Source organism: Homarus americanus, unplaced genomic scaffold (genome assembly GCF_018991925.1).
Source record: "Homarus americanus isolate GMGI-L3 unplaced genomic scaffold, GMGI_Hamer_2.0 scaffold30108, whole genome shotgun sequence".
Taxonomy (NCBI): Eukaryota; Metazoa; Arthropoda; class Malacostraca; order Decapoda; family Nephropidae; genus Homarus; species Homarus americanus.
In genome coordinates, this window is record NW_024748109.1 from 11,779,721 (window position 1) to 11,800,155 (window position 20,435).

Sequence of the window (20,435 nt, forward strand, 5' to 3'; positions counted from 1 at the left end):
CTCAGGCAACCGTATATGATAAAAGCGTTAAGTGAAACCGCGTTAGGCGGGAATAATACTGTGTGTGTGTATATATATATATATATATATATATATATATATATATATATATATATATATATATATATATATATATATATATATATATATATATATATATATATATATATATATATATATATATATATATATATATATATATATATATATATATATATATATATATATATATATATATATATATATATATATGTACTGAATATACTATGTACATAAAATGAATGTTCAATGAATTATTTATGGTGCATTAGGGTACTGGCCACTTCAGACACAAAGACGGGCTATAAATAGCCTTGTTATCTACCCCTACATCTCACCCTGAGCCAGAGGGAAGCGTCTTGGTAAATAACATTTGTTTGCTTATTTTCCATTTACTTGAAATAGATTTACCGAATTATTTGTTTATTTATTTATTTATAATATACTGTAATATATTAAACACACTGTAATTATTTTCTTTAATTTATAAACTTGTTTTGCGACAAAGGAATGTTCTCCAGTAGTGTTTCATTAGGATTTGAGTGAAAAAATATTACGTACTTACTACATACATTTATTACACAAACATATTTATATATACTGTATGTATACATATATACACATGCACACATTTAATTTACTAAGTCACAATATTTTAAAAGCAAATTACCCGACAAGTTAAAAATTTTATTAGCACATGATTATTACTGACGTCATCATGTATTAAAAACCTTCAAAATCCACATCATCAACATCTGATATCATAAGTTCTTCAAGTACATCCTGAGATACATTTATGGCTGCTTCATCATAAGGATCAAACTCCAAATCAGATGACGTGGCTTCGGCTTCTGTTTCATCCTCGTCCTCCCACAACATATCATCCTCCATACCATCCATTGAATTAGATATTCCGCACTTTTTAAAAGACTTGATAACTGTTTCCACATTAATATCATTCCATGCCTTGATAACAAAATCACACAGTACATCCAGTTCGGGAGCACGCATATTCCCACCTTTCGTGTAAGACTTTTTGCCGCTGATCATCCACTTGTTCCATTGTTCACGAACGCGGTCCTTGAATGGTTTGTTTAGACAAACATCAAGTGGTTGTACAACTGAAGTTAATCCACCAGGAATAACTGCAATGTCACTGTTGTTCCTCGCCATGCTGGTTTTTGTTCCCTCTGTTAAATGACTCGCGAACATATCCCATACTAAGAGGCTACGCTGTTTTCGAAAGCCACCAGGTCGCCTACACCATATATGATCAATCCATAACTTTATTCCTTGTTCGTCCATCCGCCCTTTCTCGTTGACGTGAACAAAAACTCCAGCCGGGAACTTGATTTTGGGCATTGTTTTCCTCTTGAGAATTAGCATTGGGTTCAACTTGGTTCCGTCTGCCATGCATGAAAGTACTACTGTAAACCGTGTCTTTTCGTGTCCTGTTGTTTTCACTAACACTGTTTTTGCACCCTTTGTATCAACAGTATGATTACCGACCATGTCGAAGTTCATAGGTGTTTCATCCATGTTCCCGATGTTGCTTAATGGATAACAATGTTTCTTACGTTGTTGTATTATGTAGCGATGGAAATTAACAATTTTACAGTTAAGATCTGCTGGTAATTTTTGTGCTATTTTTGTCTTCTGCCTCAGTACCAGATTGCTTCTTTCCATAAAACGGCTACACCATGAAGCCGTGGCTTTGAAGTCTTTGCTGTGCTCTTGATTTTGTTTAGCCCACTTAAGTGCCCAAATACGTTTCATGTTTCTTGATACAATATACCCATTTTGACGCTGCTCATGGACCATGTCTACTGCGTGCTTCTCTAGAATCGGCCAGTGTGCAGTGCCTCTTCTCATTGCACATTTATTCCTGGGCATACTTCGTAGTAAGTGTTCCTTTGATCTCCAATCCCGCACCATCTTCTCAGTTACACCGTATTCTCTTGAAGCAGCACAATTGTTGTGTGACTGGGCATATGCTATCACTTTCAGCTTAAAACAAGCTTCATATCTCCTGCGTTTAACAATTGGAGCCATGGTGAGGTTTTATGGTAGCTGGATACAGTATTAATATACCGTAGTGTTCACACGGAGAGAGTGCTATTGCTTATGGAGTGATAACTCAACAACTGGACAAGGCAAATGAGAGAAGGGGTATCACGTTTGGGGATAGATAACATGACCTGACGTGGTCACCTTACACATATATGGTAATCATTAAGAATCAAACTCCGAATCAGATGACCTGACTTCTTCTTCATCATTGTCATCCTAAATTTACCACTGTCGGTAGTTAAAAGAATTAAAAGTCATTTACTGAATATTCTATGTAAAAAAATAAATTTTAAATTAATTATTTATAGGAGAAAAGTATTATGATCAATAAATATATGGTATTACTGGCCACTTCAGACACAAAGACGGGATAAAAATAGCCCATCTCCCCCTCTTACAGCTGCCAATGGGAAGCGTCTTGGTAATTAAATTTGATGTTTATTTTCAGTTTGTCTAATTTATCATGTATCAAATTAATATTACTAAAAATTGTGTAGGTAGTAGGCAGCTACCAAACAGGGAGGTACTACTGCCTGGGAAGATATTGGAAGCATAATGTGTTGTCTAATGGTAGACCCTGCTGCTATATGGCATAACGAAAATTGTGACCAAGTCCCAGGTTGCTGACCTGACTTTCTGCCTCATTTACACACAATTGCAGTTTCAATTGTTCCTCTTACTTTGACAACACAACATACATACAGTATATTATTTCTCACTTTTGATCTTTTTTTTTAATTTTTGTATTTATTTATAGTTAGTTACTTAAAATAAGGCCAATTCATTTCAAGTAATGGCATCAAATGTTACCGGCTGGTGTAGTGTAAACACTAGTGACGTCACTTAAGCGTCTGTAATTAACTGTCGATAGTTTCAAGAATTAACGCACTCATTTACTGAATATTCTTTGTAAAAAAATAAATTTTAAATCAATTATTTATAGGAGATAAATATTATTATCAGTAAATATACCGATACCCGGTATGCATTACTGATCACCTCAACGGCTAAAAATAGCCCAATCTCGCGGTCACTTTCCCTTTCTTGTCTCCTCACTGGCAAATGGGGGGGAGGGGGGGAGGGGTGTGTGATGATAGCAGCTGTGTTTATTACAGGGTATGTTAGACAGGTTTATAATACATTTTTATTATTTTAATATACCGGTAATCTTAATTTGAATCCAGCTTGCCAAATGTAAGTTTCAGTATAAAATAATTACTGGTAGGACTTTGTGAGTGGCTTACGATGTTTCCATCACCACTCTTGACACAGTAAACCACAATATTTAAGATTTAAGAATTTTATATTTGTTGCTTAAGACGACCCCCTAACTTTGGGCAGATTTTTTTAATGTTCAAATTTCGTCTTATAAGCCGAGATATACGGTATGCTTCCAATATCTTCCCAGGCAGTAGTACCTCCCTGTTTGGTAGCTGCCTACTACCTACTACTATTGTTATGTTATGTTATTACTGCACTTCAACAGCTAAGGCCTATATGTTTTTAACAAGGTTATTAAAACACTATTATATCAACAATAAAAAAAATGAAACAACTCTCTGGGTTGAAAATCAGACATATAAGTGTGGTTGTCAACAACTGTTGTCACCGAGATGATTGTTATTTACTATAGTGTTATATGTAAGTAACCACAGAATTTGTCTTATGAATAAAGAGAAAACTGTATACACTGAACTGTACAGTATTATAAAGATAAAAATAAGAACAAATAAGTGTAGGAGCACAGGGGGATATTGTGTGTGGAAGACAAGTGTATATCTGGGAGCACCTGGCAGAGTGGAGGGGGAAGAGGGCGGGTGGGTGGGTAGCTTCTTCCTCCCCCAGGATTCCTTAACACGTCTTAATAATTTAGGTTCATTTGGTGGCAGGTTGATATATTATCCTAAAAGAATCGGCTCTCATGAAAAGAATCGCACACTCAACACCATGTGTTATTAGTTTACAAAGTCCAAACAGTTGATAGGCTTAACTGCTTACCACAACATCTGTCTTCAACACTTAGTAAATTAGTACAGTACAGTTGTGTATTTATCTTCAATTAATAAATAATATTGCAGTGTACAGTATTATGTATCTGCATATACCCTGGTTTATTTATTAATCAGTTGTCTAAGTGTACAAGTAGCCAAATTGAACCATCATGTACAACTCAAAGGAAAAAATAATCTTGTTAGGGAGGTATCTTCATGTCAAATACTATACAGTGCGCTATAATGACCCTGTTGTAAGCTTATTTGCTGAAAGCTGTCACACTAATGCATCCTGAGTAAATAGATTCAGATACAGCTTATCCCTTTATATTCTAGTCATATTACAAATTATGATGAACCATAAACCATAAGAGGCCAATCATATGAGAATATAATATTGAATCAATAAATAATAAACTTGATGAATGCGGCAACACCCGGTCAACCCCAGCCCGTTTACATACGATTCACATTGTCTTAGTTCTTGGTAGGCCTATACAAAAATCTGATTAGACCACTGTACAATATTCGGGGAGTAAATGATGTTCATATAATTTTTTTTAACCTTCCACATTTCTTTAATTTGAACTTACAGTATAGTCTTCATTTACACGGTCAATTGAACCCGTGGAGGTCCACGTAAAACGAGAAACGCATGAACGAAATAACAGAACATATGGGATTAATTGAAATAGAGACTGGGCCGACCCCCAAACTCCACTTTTTCCTACACAATACCCACGTTGTACTAAAAATAACATCCTAATTTTATGATGGTATGCACACACAATTAATATTTAAGAGAATTACAGTCGCCGGTTAATGTCCATTCAAATAATGGACTCAACCCCCCCCCCCCTTCCCACGCTCGCTGGCTCCTCCCTCTCTGAGAAATGTTTGGGTGAAAACACTAGGTTTTTAGGTTTAGTAATAAATAATACCTCAGGCTAAAGTTAGGGTAATATAATTGTCATTGTTGGATTCCATGCAAGACTGCTAATAATTTGAATATAAACGTCATATATTTTGCACAAAAGATAAAATTTTTGCTCTTTCTAATAAAATTCTTAAATTAGATCTAAAATTTGTATGTCTAATGCAAATTGTAGGATGTTTATATTTAAATTAATCACCATCTTATAAGAATTCCAGCAATGTATATTATATTCTGGCCGGGTAATTTCTATGAATTTTATGAGCTAAAAACAAATATCTTCAATAAATAAACAAATTATACTTCACCCACGTAAATGATGAAATTTACCGCGTAATTAAAACATTTCATTCTGGCAAGGTGCTGCGTAAATGACCAAACGCGTAAACAAAAACCGTGTAAATCCAGACTATACTGTATTTATTTATTTTAGTATTTCTGGTGACCATAGCACCTCAGTCCCAAAAAAGTCAATTCCGATATGTTGACGACTGATTTATTGAGGTTTTACTGTATTATAGTAATCAGACATGCCACTAAGATTGAAGAAAGTTTTACAAAGCAGGAGAGAGTGAAAAAAAGTGTTGTGGTGAAAGAGGGGCGGAGAAGAAAAGCCACAATCACCCACACTGCCTGCTGATGGTGAGGTTTATTATAACTGGTAAAGGCCAAAATAATACCAGTACCTACATATCTAGTATGTGCACACCACAGTCACATCACATAAAATGCATAATTTTTATATTCAGTGCATACAGTCAGTTCTGCTATAACGCAATAGTTGTGTTCTTGTAAAACATCGTGTTATAGAAATTCGCGTAATAGAAATAACAGGGCTTATGGAGAAAATAGGGTTAGGTGCAGATTACTCGAAATCGAAAAAAATTTCGTAGTTAGCCTAACACAAAGGATAGAACAGTCTAAATAAATGTTACATTCATATCTAATAATGAAATCATACAGTAAATGTTACACTTTACCTTGAAAAAATATAAATATAACTTGATGGCGGAGAAGGTTGATGTTGAGGAGTCATGCAGACAGGATTTGACAGTTGTTATCGTCATCATCAGTATCATCATCATCAGGTGCAGTTTTGGTTGCATGGGAGGGAAGAAAAAAACGTCTAATTCCAGAAGTGGATGGCTGTGGTTCAGTGTCTTCAGTCTGCTTCTTGGGGGTTGACTTAAAAAAGACGTCTAATGTTTGCTTCTTTGCTGTCTTTCTTCTTTCACAAAGAAGCTGTTCATAAGGTGCCAAAAAAGATTTAACACCACGAACTGCAATCCTGCTCCTTTCTGCATTGTAGTCATTGTCTTCCAAGATCTGCAACTGCTTATCAACTTCCCTCAGGATAGAAGACAAAACAGAAGTGGGAAGCTCTCGTGGTTTTGCATCCTGGACTTCTTCATCTTCGGCATCTTCTATTTCCCCAGCAGCAACAAGCTGTTGTAGATCTTCTGTAGAGAGGTCTTCACAGTGGGACTCGAGCAGTTCCTCAACATCAGCGCTTTCCACTTCAGCAAAGCCAACTTGCTTTGCAAGAGAAACACAATTTTCTTTAATTTTTGGGAGCTCCTCTGATGCATCAAAGCCTGTAAAATCATGAATTAAATCTGGGAGAAGCTTCCGCCAAACTCCACTCAAGCAGTCCTTACTTACTTCACCTCAGGCCTCCACAATGATGTCAATTGCATGCTTGATGTTGAAATTTTTCCAAAACTGAAGAACACTGGCCTTATCATTTCCTTCTTCAGTAGCTTCAATAAGTTTCTTAAATGTACGCCTCAAATAATTAGGCTTTGAAGGCTGCTATTACTCCTTGGTCCATTGGTTGAAGGAGAGATGTTGTATTTGGAGGTAGAAAGAGCACTTTGATATTGTCAGAAAGCTCAGCAATGGTGGGAGGGTGGCTTGGCACATTATCTAAAATGAGGAGAATCTTAAAACCTATATTCTTCTTCTTGCAATATTTTTTAAACACATTTTCAAAAACATCCACAAGAAGGTCAGAAAAAATTTGTCCCGTCATCCAACCTTTTTTTGCTTGACCTAAAGTGAATACCTAGAGTAGACTTTATGTAACCCTTTAAAGCTCGCGGGTTGACAGAGTGATACACCAACACAGGCTTAAGCTTTACGTCTCCACTAGCATTTGCACCCAACAACACTGTCACACGGTCCTTCGCAGCCTTAAAGCCTGGAGCATGTGCTTCATTCTTGGAAATGTAAGTTCTTGTTGGCATGTGCTTCCAGTATAAACCTGTTTCATCCAAATTAAAAATTTGGTCTAAGTTGTAGCCTTCTTCCTGAATCAATTTCTTTACAGTGGGAGGAAATGCCCGGGCACTTTCTTCGTCGGCGCTGGCTGCTTCACCACATAACTTTACATTATGAAACGCATAGCGGTTCTTAAAACCAGAAGACCATCCACTACTAGCACTAAAGGCAACCACATGAGCAGGATTTTCAGCTTTTTTCTTTAGGTCCTCATATATTGATAAGGCTTTCTCTTTAATGGTGAGGAAGCTGGTCCCAGATCACTTTTTCGTTTGATCTTCTATCCAAACACTTAGAAGCCATTCCATCTCCTCAAGTTCCTTTGGCCGTGATCTCACACTTTTGCTAGCACTCAAGGTTTTTCCAGCAATACAGCTTCCTTTAATCTTTGCTGCATTGTCTTTAATGGTGCTTAAAGTAGACTCCTTTATTCCCGTTGCACGCACAATATCACATGTTCTTTCCTTATTTTCAAAACGCTTGACAACATCAAGCTTTTCTTCAAGTGTTATAGCCTTTCTTTTACGATCACCACCGGAAATGCGATCACCAGAACGCTTCCCGGAGATATTCTTCTTTTCCATAGTCACAAAATTGGAGAAACAGTAAATCAGAAAGCACTGAGGACGCTTAAAAATTTCTCACGTGTTTCAAAGTGAACGTGTGGTGTAAACAGAGCGCGCAGGTCTAAAACGCTATGTATTTTGTTTTTCTCTCTTAATTAAAATTTTACATTTTACATATACTGTACAGGTATACTATATACAGTCAACCCTCACTTTACGCGGTCCCACATTCCGCGTTTCCACGTTTACGTGGTGCCCTGCCAGAACCCAGGATGCTCACATTCCGCGGTGGGTGTACCCCTTTACACGGTGAAGTATAATTTTTTTTAATTTAGCTCATAAAATTCATACAAATTTTCCGGCCAGAATATAATTTACATTGCTGGAATTCTTACAATTTGATGATCATTTTGAATATAAACATCATAGATTTTGCATTAGACATACAAATTTTAGATATAATGTTTACTCTTGAGTAAATATGTTATCTTTTGTGCAAAATATTCCTGGTCTTACAAGGAATCCAGCAATGTCAATTATATTATCCTAACTTTAGTTTGAGGTATTATTTATTACTAAAAAGGTAAATATTCTGGTTTTCCCACACATCTGGTAGGGAGGGGTGGTGGGGGGGAGGGAGCGACCCACCGACCATCTGTTACCGTGTGAAGAATATTTTTTTTTTATTATCTGAAGATATTTGTTTTAGCTCATAAAATTCATACAAATTACCCGGTCAGAATATAATTTACATTGCTGGAATTCTTACAATTTGATGATCATTTTGAATATAAACATAATAGATTTTGCATTAGACATACAAATTTTAGATATAATGTTTACTCTGAGTAAATATGTTATCTTTTGTGCAAAATATATAAGATTTATATTCAAAATATTCCTGGTCTTACAAGGAATCCAGCAATGTCAATTATATTATCCTAACTTTAATCTGAGGTATTATTTAATACTAAATGTTAAAATTTAGTTTTTTCACCCAACAACTCTTGAAGGGAGGATTGGTGGGGAGTGGGGGGAAGGGTTGGGACTGACCGACCACCTGGCCTGGTTGGATGAGGGGGGGAGGCAAGGTGGGGTACTTTGATTGACAGATAGTGTCGTGAAGAATATTTTTTTTTTTATTAACTGATGATATTTGTTTTAGCTCATAGTATTCATACAAATTACCCGGCCAGAATATAATTTACATTGCTGGAATTCTTACAATTTGGTGATCATTTTGAATATAAACATCATAGATTTTGCATTAGACATACAAATTTTAGATATAATGTTTACTCTGAGTAAATATGTTATCTTTTGTGCAAAATATATGACATTTATATTCAAAATATTCCAAGTCTTACAAGGAATCCAGCAATGTCAATTGTATTATCCTAACTTTAGTTTGTGGTATTATTTATTAAAATTTTGTGGTTTTCCCCCCAAAATTTCTCAGAGGGAAGAGCCAGTGAGTGTAGTGTGAGAAGAAGGGGAGGGAGTTGAGTCCATTATTTGAATGGACATTAACTTGGCGACTGTATTTCTCTATTTCTCTTAAGTATTAATTGTGTGCATGTACCATCATAAAATTAAAATGTTATTTTTACTAGAACATAGGTATTGTGTTGGAAAAAGTGGAGTTTGGGGGTCGGGCCAGTTTCTATTGGAATTAATCCCATATGTTCTGTTGTTCACTTAGCGCGGTTTTCACTTAACACGGTACCCTGTGGGTTTTATTGACCGCGTTAAGCGGGGTACTACTGTATACGTATGGTTTTTTCTTTGATTGGTCAAGAATAAAATAATACTGAATTCAGTTATCTAACAGTACTTCACCATAATACCCAGGCCAAAAAAAATACAGTAGAAGTCCAAAAATCCGGACTGCTTGGGGATTGGGTCGGTCCGGATTTTCGGATTTTCAGGATTCTCAGGCAGTACTTTTAAAATTCAAATTTAATTAAGAATAAAGAAGAGATGAACAGGTACATTTTGATAGTTTATTCATTAGCAAATATAGCACGTTTCATTTATCAAAATGAGCAGGTTTAAAGAAAAAGCTGTGAATTCTAGAATTTTATTCTTTGCCTTTTTTATATCATAAATTGTAGACTTTCCAATGTCGTATGTTTCCATTAGAACAGTATTGCTCACACCACGTTCTAGTTTCTTAATTATTTCAAGTTTGTCACTCAATTTCAACGTTTTCTTCTTTCTCTTTACACAACGAAGTTTATCTACTTTAGGAGCCATTATTATGGGCTTGTACAGGACTCTGTAAATGGAGAGTATGACTCAAAGTTACATATGTTGTCACAGTTTGATTGCTCGTTTCAAAGTGGCGACCACGTGGTCGCTTGTTGTCGCTGTGCAGCTGTGGCGCTCACGCATGCGCGCACACATACACACAAAAGCCCGCTAAAAAAAAAAAAAAAAAAATTAGTTTTCGAAAAGTCCGGATTCTCGGGTGGTCCGGATTTCTGGCATCCCGATTTTTGGACTTTTACTGTATAGTGATATCCCCGTTAGCCGGAACAATTTCGTGCAGAACTCTTCTGTGGATGAGAGATTTTTGGCTAACCAGATGACTTTCTCAGACCCTGAAAAATTCATTATCCCCGGAATCTTTTCTGGTTACTGGGAGTAGTTTACGAATGTCTAAACTAGACATCTTGCACACACAGACTAGCCCACTTCCCCAGATTGTTTCCGAGTGCTTAGGATGCTTTCCTTGAGTCTAAACTACCAAAGTCCGTAAATACAGTTCTAATTAAGTTAGAAACTTTATTTCTTTACTATAACAATCCAGAATAGTTTCTCGAAAAGTTTGGTAAAATAAATATATTTGACAATTAAAAATCTATATGATACGGGCATCAATGAAGCTGTGTGTTACAGCAAAGACTGGTGTTTTCCACTCCCATGGAGCTAAGGGGGATTAGTGGGTCTCGTGTAACTGCCCTGATCTGACTCGATGTCAGGTGAAGGTAGGGTGGGGGAATAGTGGTCTCATATTAGTGCCCTTCTGATGGAATGTCAGGTCACCCTTTCTTGGCCGGGGGATTAGTGGGTCTCATGCCCTGAAGATGTCTTGAATAAACACGAAACCTAAAGTATTTTTAGGGAGATTGTGATAAGTATAAGTGTAAATGAGCAATGCTGTATCCCTTCAACATTACATTACATAATATTTTAAAATGTGGAGTGAGAAAGGTGTGGGTAAATAGAGAGATGGAGTGGAAATAAGTGTTGCCAAGCGCTCCTCAACAGTCACACACATGCATATGTGTCTTAATTTCCTTGCTGGGGGGTGTGTAAGTGGTGTTGGAATGTGTGTGTGTGTGTGTGTGTGTGTGTGTTGGGGTGCATGTGTGGTTCTTGGAGGGTGTTTTTGTGTGTGATGTGTGGGTGGTGTTGGTGTGTGCTGAAGGAAGCAACCTTTGGGGGGCAGGGTCGTGTGATCAGTCCCACCCCCCCTTCCTCACTCAAATGTGGTTAATTGTGATAGGGAGATGAATTTGATACCATAATGATCTCTTAATGTATTCTCTACGAAACGTTTCCAATAAGATATCCTTAAACGAAATATTTCTATATGATATAGTGGTGGGAAATGTTGATACCGGAGTCAATAAAATCAGTTATACAGGTTGTACCTCTCTAGTCCGGCATTCTGTGGTCCGGAAACTCCCGTGGTCCGGAACGATTTTAGTTTGTCCAATAGGTAGATAGGCAGTTTTTTTTTTTTTTTACTTATCTGAATTATTATTATTATTACAGGAGTATTAAATTTTTGCCACTCAGCCCCAATGTGGGTCAGTGACCTAAGTGACCTATGCTCGGGTGGGCTAATCCCTGTTAAAAAAAAAAAACAAAGCCGGAGGAAATTAAGGTTTGTTTACATCCGGCAGTTCGGCTGCTCTCCCTCTCTCTGCTTGTCTATACAGAGTACAACATTTAACCCTTCAATATATTTGAGCATTAAATAAGTGATGCTTTCATATTCTTATGTAGAGTAATGATGATATGTTTTCACATGTGCGCACTTACATACGCGCAGTCTCACTTTTTTTTTTACCATTAATGGTTTCTTCAGTTTTGTATGTAGAACCAATCAGTCACTGGTTTTGTAAGCTTTAACATAAACAATGCCGGCAGCCGTCTCGTCGTCTTGTGTGTTTTAATATTCCACGTATTATTAATAAATTGCATTGTTAATTTTGCACACACAAACATTAATTCAATAAAAACAAATTGAGAAACATTAATTAAAATACACCTAGACCCCGACTTACGACTACGTGGACTTACGACTGTCGGGACTTACGACCGCCTCAGATATAGATAAAAAAAAAAAAAAAAAAAAAAAAAATAAATTTTTTTTAAATGACACACGCATTTTCTATACTGAAACGTTTCCAGTTAATGTAGTCTCCATGTATAATTAGAAAATTATGGGGGCCCCATGTGCATTCAGCTGACTACATTAAAGGTTAAGTGCTCAGTCACACTGTATCCATTCCTTATTATTTATTACTTTCACTGTACTGTATCCATTCATCATTATTCATTACTTTTACTGTACTGTATTTCATTGTAGATTTTTTTTTAATCTATGTCGGACTTACGACCATGTCGGACTTACGACCATGTCGGACTTACGACCATGTCGGACTTACGACCTGGATTTGGGTCCCTAACCCCGTCGTAAGTCGGGGTCTAGGTGTATATATGAACAGTAAATAAGTGTTGTTTTCATATTCTTATGTAAAGTAATGATGATATGTTTTCACGTGTGCGCACTTACATATGCGATCTCTCTTTTTTCTTTACCATTATCGTTAGCTACTTCTATTGTTCCATTTATTAACATTAAATAACATGACTTAAAACAACCATATTAATTTTACTACAGCTACAACCAAAGTCTTATTTTCTTCAGTTTTATATGTAGAACCAGTCAGTCACTGGTTTTGTAATCAACGAATACAATGCTGTGTCATTTCCTCGTGTGTTTTAATATTCTACGTATTATTAATGAATTGTATTGCTCATTTTGCACACATAAACTTTAATTCAATAAAAAAGACATTCAGTAATAAACAATAATGAATCTTTTGTACATAAGAGAAATGACGCTGTTTACACGATTATGCACGTCGTCTGCACGTTGGCGAGCCGTTCAAACCCGTCGAAATTCAAGTTTCCGCCGTCCAAATTTTTATTTATTTTTTTTTGTGTGTTCCAATAAAATACGTTGAATTAAAAACTCGCGAAATTTGAGAAGCTACTATACGACATTTAACCCTTCAATATGTCTTCAAGGAGACCATGATGCAGAGAAAGTGGTACTAGTGCTTCCAAGCATAAGCACAAGTCACTATCTATCCAGGTCAGGTCCCGAGGTTGCCGGACTAGAGAGGTACAACCTGTAATTTTGTTGGAGGCACCATTTTTTTTTTCATCGAAAGAATCCTAAATACTTTATCTAAAAATTTGGTTAAATAAATATATTTAAAAAAACTAAAGCTCTATATTATATGGGTGTGAATAGAGCTGTGTTACTTTTATCCTCTTCACCACTGATCGACTCGTTAGTAGCTTGGGCGATCGGTCACTTCTCTGTTACGCACTGTTGGCAAGTGTTCTTGTGTACTGTATATATTGTACTAGCAGACACTTCACTCAGTTGACTGTAATGCATAACTAATCATGTCTTAACACTTGTGATGAAGGTTGGGTGGGAGATTATTGGGTCACATTACTAACCTAACCTGAGGCAATGTCAGGTCACTCATTACTGGGTCGGGGGATTAGTGGGTCTTATGACGAGAAGATTTCTTGAATGACATTTTTTACTGTACTGTATTGTATATGAAGGGTACAGGTTTTAATAAACACAGATTATTACAGTAATGTATCTTAACTAATTAATGAAACAAATATGCAATACAGTTGACAGTGAGGTGACCCTTTGGGGGAGGGGGATGTTGCCATCACTTTTACCCCTCCCCCCAGGGGTGGTGCGGTCACTTTTACCCCTCCCCCCAGGGGTGGCGCGGTCACTTTTACCCCTCCCCCCAGGGGTGGCGCGGTCACTATTACCCCCCCCCCCCAGGGGTGGTGCGGTAACCCCCCTCAGTGATGATGTTGGTATCCCTGAAAGTTTGTAAGTTGAACGTTCTTAAGTAAAGAAGCACTTGTACTTCAAAATTTTCCATATTTTTATTTTTTCAAATTATATGATTGAAATTTTGTCTAAGCTACACCAAGATAGTCACAATTGAGGCCTCCCCAAAAAATCGGCATCCTAGCTTTTTTTTATTCCCACATCCAAGAACAAAGGCGAGTTCACATCCTTCTTTTTAAGGTTTCAGTTTCATATTGTACCCCTTCCTTTGTTCTCAGTCTTATTACTGTAAATGAAAACCTCATATAATTTTGGAAATAAAGGTTTAAACATCTTTTTTTTTCACAGATCCTTCAAAAGAGCACTGAATGATGTGATTCTCTCCCGACGTGCCATCCGGAACATGAACACATTATATCCAGATGCTACACCAGAGGAACTGACAGCTGTTGACAATGTTTGTATTATCTGCAGAGAAGAAATGGTCACTGGTAAGGAAGAATTTCTTGTACAGTAAAATATGTCAACTAGAAATCTATGAAAGATTTGAACAGCCACTACAGGTTGACATTCCCTTATCCAAAACCCTTGGGGCCAGATGTGTTTCGGATTTCAGAACTGTAGTACGGTATATATACCGTATAAATGATATCGTGGGATAAAAATAATCCATAAATACTCTAGTACAGTTTATTTGTAAGGAAAACTTTCAGTGAAACTTCAAAACATATACAAGTACATATACATGCATTTAAGGCACATTACATCTGGCTTGATGATCTCAGAGAAGAGGGTACATCAGTATTGTCATCGTCGTCATCAGGTTGGAGTCGGACATCACTCTCAAGTGATGACTCCGCACTACGACAGATGGCCTTTTTAAAGACTTCTTCCGGTGTCATCTGTCTCATTAACATTGGTTTCTGTCTAAGGAGTCTCTCTTTAATTGAGTAAAATGCCATAATCTCATGCTCACTGATAAATGCCCGTTGTTCAAGGACATTAATTAACTGATCACACATTTTCACTGCATCGTCTATGGGGATTTTTTCACCTGTGTTCACAATGTCATCGTCATCATCACTACTATGCTTATCTTTATTTAACGCCATTTCAGCAATTTCCCCATCACTCAATGAATGCACAACAGGTGCATCATTGTCAATGTTCAGCACTTCTTTGATGTCAGAGTCCTCTAACTTATTTACACTTTTGGATGATAAACCTTTGGCGTAAGTAAGGTGGTTTGATATCATCATCATCTCCTTAGCGACATGAAATCCTTCAGTCTTCATCTGCATCTTCATCCACATCAAACATCGCTTTAGGCCAAACTCTGTGCCAAGCATTTGTTAATGTTGGTTTATCAACAGCGTTCCAACCATTAGCAATTGCGTAAATGGCATCCTTAACATTGAACTCTTTCAGGAAGCTTTGGATTCCTACACCTTTGTTGACTGCATCAAGCATACAGTTAAAAAAAGTCTTTATGCTTGCTATTCATGGAGCGTAAAATTCCTTGGTCACAAGGCTGTATTAAAGATGTCACATTGGGGGGAAAGTAAATGCCGAAAACATTACTCTTCACAAGAAGTTCAGCCAGGGTATGTGCAGAGCAATTGTTAAGGAACAATAAAATTTTAGTTTTCTTTCAGTCCAGCTTGCCTGCAATGAGCTCGTGCCGCTGGTACGAAGTGGTTATTGAACCAGTCAGAACATATTTCTCTGGTTCGCATAATAATGCACAGGTAAATTGCATACACCTTTCAAACATCTCTGTCATTGGCTTTTTCCAATCACTGCCAAGTGTGTGCAATGCACACCCAAGGACAGTCAACCTGTCCTTAGCATCCTTAACACCTGTCGGTGTTCTCTCATCAGCCGTTGTTAATGTTTTTCTAGGAACTTAGCGCCAATACAGAGCTGTTTCATCAGCATTGTAAATTTGTTCAGGACTAAGGTTTTGGCAAATTTGTCAATGTAATTTTCAGCTGCTTCATGTTCAGCAGAACCTTTTTCACCTCAGATTTTCAGAGATTTTATTCCATGACGCCTCTTAAATTTATGCAGCAACCTTCTGAGTATTCACACTCACCTTCAATGTTCAGTTCTTCACGGTATATTATAGCTTGTTTCATGACCAACAAACCAGTCAGTGGCATAGGTTCACTTCTTCATTGTCGAATCCACTCAATCAGCACATGGTCAAGATCTTCATTTTTTGTCCTATGCGATGTTTTCCTATTTTTCATTAGTTTATGGTCATCACTGTCAGTGTAAAACTTAAACAACTTGTCTTTCTGTTTGTTTAAGTCATTTACTGTGGTATTTCCCACACCATATTCTTTAGAAAGATGCCGCACAGGCACACCACAATCAAGCTTCTGTAATAACTCCACTTTCTGTGCTATCGATAATGAGAGATGCTTCCTTTTCTTCTCACTGTTACCCATTGGGGTATCTGAAGCTCTTTTTGATGTTTTCACATTGAAATTAAACAAAATCACAAAAAATATCAGAGAGCATCAGATGCAGGTGTGACTAGTAGCAGCGCTGAGACACAACTGACGCCTCACACCCGCCGCCCGGAGTGAATCAAGCGCCGGCAGCGTCAGGTCATGTTCGGCGTCACTTGGGGTATGTCATGCACACGAGTGATACTCCACGAAAAACTTTCGGATTTCAGAGCTTTTCGGTTTTCAAAATTGCGGATAAGGGAATGTCAACCTGTATTACTAATCAGTGATATTCAAACAGTAAACATTTCATAACCTTTCTTTCCCAAATTCTGTTGGGACAGTAGTCCCCCACTATCGCATCTATCCTTACGGCAGAGCTTTCGGGTATTTTACTTGCCCTCAAGATTATTTTTACCCAACCTCATAGCGATTTTATGATTTTTAGCAACTCTTGTAGTGATCTTCAGCCCTTAGCTAGTGTCTTATTGTCCCATCCCCTAGTTATAGATATTTTACGGTGGCAGTTTTTCTTCCAACTTCAGGGCCAGAAGTCCATTTTTGCTGGCTTCTGGCCCATGTGGGGTAGAAGGGAATGAGCATGCTGATGCTTTCGTGAAAGCAGCTCCTATTCGTCTTGTGCCGCATCATTCCGCTCTACCTGCCTCGATATGAAACTAGTAATAAGAGCTGCTATCCACTCGAGTATGTAATGCAGGTGGGTTGCTATTTAAGCAAACAAGCTCCGCAACATTCACCCTGCTTTGGATGCCTGGTGATATCAGGGACTGTCGTGCCACTGGGAGACTGCTTTGGCCCACCTCCACATTAGCCTCACATGACTGACTCGTGGTTTTTTAATTGAAAGGACACCTCCCATCCTATTGTGATGACTGCCTGGTCCCATTGATTATGTGACACCTCTTGGTGGAGTGCCCCAGTCTCTGAGATCTTTGTCGTAAGCACCTCTCCCAGTGCCAGGAGGGAGACGGGTCTTACTGTCTCTCTTTGGTGCTGGGGGGGGGGACGTCCTCTCCTTCGTGGAGGAAGCTGGCCTTCTAGACAAGCTTAGAGGTTTGTCTATTTACATTTAAATGTTTTTTAAGAAAGTCTTACACTATTTGTTATTTATGCATTTTACATTGCATTATTTGATTTTAGTCTTCTTTGCTTTTATTTTAATTTGGTGACATATGACCTATTGACATTGCTGGATTCCTTGCAAGACCAGGAATATTTTGAATATAAACGTCATATATTTTGCACAAAAGATAACATTTTTGCTCTTTGTAATCAAAATTCTTACATTAGATCTAAAACTTGTATGTCTAATGCAAATTCAATGATGTTTATATCCAAAATAATCACAATCCTACAAGAATTCCAGCAATGCAAATTATATTCTGGCCGGGTAATTTGTATGAATTTTATGAGCTAAAACAAAAAACATTCAGTAAATAAACACCCCTTCCCTCCTCTCCCAAGCAGGGTGAAGGTGGTCTTAGGTTTAAAGTTTTTATCATATACAGTAGAACGTCGATATAACGCGAAATATGTTCCAGTAGAGGTCGCTTTAAATCGAAGTGTTGTTTCAATGGAACAATTTAGTTGGGTACTTGAGAGAAACAAAAAATACTAAAAAGACTTTTATTAACTAATAGATATGAGAAAAATATATGGCGTAATGATATATATGCAGCAAGCACTCCCTGCAGTTGAGTTGAGAGATGGACGGTACTGTTACTGCGTGGTACTGCACTGTCTGCTGCCTCGCATCACTGTCCCTCACCCTGCACTTTCACTTTCCACTCAACTTAGTTTTTCATTACTTTATGCTGTCAAAAATAGATTTTCACCCACCTTTAGTTAGGCAAGTCATCCTCTGAAGATGCAGAACCCAACTCGGCCAGCTCATCATCCACATCACTGTCTGGTGGTGTGGTTGTGGAGGCACCTGACACGCGGGAAGCACTGGATGATGGCAGTGTCTGCCCAGACGTAGATTGGCCAGTTAATGATGTAGTGGCTGGCCTCTTGGACATAGTGGCGATGGTTGATGCACGTGGTAGAAAAGATAGTGTCACACAGTATGTCCATTCACTAGAGCATCTGCGTGAGAACGGAGGATGCGGGAGGGTGGCAGGCAGCTTTGTAGCTGCCCAGAGAGGTGTGTGGCGGAAAACATTAGGAATGAAACAAAATATTGTTTCCATATGACTCGCCAGATTTGATTCACGTAAAATAGGAAAGATTTGCTTTAAATTGATACACTGTCCTTAATTGTGGGTGTCACTTTAAATCAATAATTTTAAATAGATTTGCGTTAAATTGACTTTCTACTGTAAAATGTCAGGCTAGACTTAGCAGAATATAACTTGCATTGCTGGAATCCTTGCAAGACAGCGAATAATTTGAGTACAGGGCGCCTCCCCCAAGTTTGTGGATTTTTATTTTGCAGTCCTCTATTATTCGTGGATGACACCCTGGATGTACCCAAGAATGTCTGTGGGTAATTTTAAAGTTGCCTTCATTTTTGCAGCTAGGACAGGGAGCCATTCGTTCTAGAGACAGTAATTTCCTTTACCTGTATTGTAAATGTGTTTGTGTGTGTGTGTTTTATTTTTGCTTTTAAATGGTTTATTAATAGAGTTGCAGCCGGTGGCTGAAAATATACAGACTTACATTTGATTTGGACATAATGATATAATATGCGTTGAATACATTTACAGGGCTGTACAGTACATAAATCAGGAGTTATTTATTATTTTAACAATAGATGGGATGGTGCTATTCTTATATCTATCGGTGTGGGCTCTTATGGGCTTAATTTTGTTGTAGTGGCGGACTGTTCGAGGTGGGCGGGGTACTGCCGGTGGCAGGAGGTGGCGATGACGAGGGTGGTGCATTGGTTGGCTGCCAAACCTTTCCAGTGCTTGGTGGTGGAGGTCACTGAGGGATGGCATTTCCAGGGTGGAGAGAGCATTGATGTAGCCGGAGTATTCTGCGCCGAGCATTATTCTGCAGGCCTTTTTCTGTACCTTCTCTAGCCGACGTTCTTGGGTGGAGTTGAGAGAAGATGACCAGGCTGGTGACGCATTCGTTAGTTTGGGAAGACTAAAGGCGTTGTAGATAGTCCTCAGCTCTGGCGTGGGTGTCCCAAGTGACCTAAGTCGTCGTAGCATGTAGAGATGGTACGAGGCTGCCTTGACTGTGTTATTTACATAGGCCTTCCAGTCCAGTTTGTTGTCTATAGTGACACCCAGGAGTTTGGCAGACTGCACTAGCTGGAGAGGATGGGCACCCACTGTGACTGCTGGGGCTTGCACTGGAGTGGTGGCGGTATTGATGTGCATGACTATGGTTTTGGTGTGGTTGACGATGACCTTGTTCTCCGTAGTCCATGCCTGTAGCCTGTCCAGGGTGCCTAGTAGCAATGAGTAGTCTGGTGCGGTGTTGTCCACTGAAACCCCCACAGTGCAGTCATCCACATACTTCCACCTGTGAGGAGTGTCCAATAGAGCGTCGTTGATCAGGATGAGGAAGCACAGTGGTCCCATCTTGGTCTCATGGGGAACACTGCAGGTGAGGTGTTGGAACGTGGAGACCGAGCCTTGATACCTCACTGCCTGACGACGTCCACTCAAGAAATCAGTGAGCCATGAGACCAGGTTGGTGGGCAGCCCTAGTGCAATGGCCTTGTTGATAACAGTGCAGTACTGCAGTAATCAACAAGGTCAAAGGCCTTCCTGAAGTCAACAAGGGCAACGGCCAGTGATGTCTTACGTTTCTGCAGGTTTTTGTGCAGAAAATCCTGAAAGCTCACTAAGCAGTGTGATGTAGAGGAGGTCCTCATATTGCCAAATTGCTGTGGATCAATTGACTGATAGATTCTGGCGAATGCCCACTCAAAAACAAAGTCCTCACAGATTAGGGACAGCAATACGTAACTGAAATCGGCATACTGAT

General features: G+C 38.3%; 2 protein-coding genes across 2 annotated transcripts in view; one reads left to right on the plus strand and one right to left on the minus strand.

The window, feature by feature from the left end:
- Positions 1 to 14,545, plus strand: part of LOC121880058 (E3 ubiquitin-protein ligase synoviolin A-like) — a 79,668-nt gene extending 65,123 nt beyond the window's left edge. Inside the window, 1 exon segment of the mRNA XM_042387063.1 lies at positions 14,362 to 14,545. Coding sequence (XP_042242997.1) covers positions 14,362 to 14,530 — 169 coding nt within the window. The 3' untranslated portion in view covers positions 14,531 to 14,545.
- A 229-nt stretch (positions 14,546 to 14,774) lies between these two features.
- LOC121880133 (SH3 domain-containing protein C23A1.17-like) overlaps positions 14,775 to 20,435 on the minus strand; it is a 23,573-nt gene continuing 17,912 nt past the window's right edge. The window contains exon 4 of the mRNA XM_042387194.1: positions 14,775 to 14,953. Within this exon, the coding sequence (XP_042243128.1) occupies positions 14,775 to 14,953 (179 nt within the window). The remainder of the gene's footprint in view (positions 14,954 to 20,435) is intronic.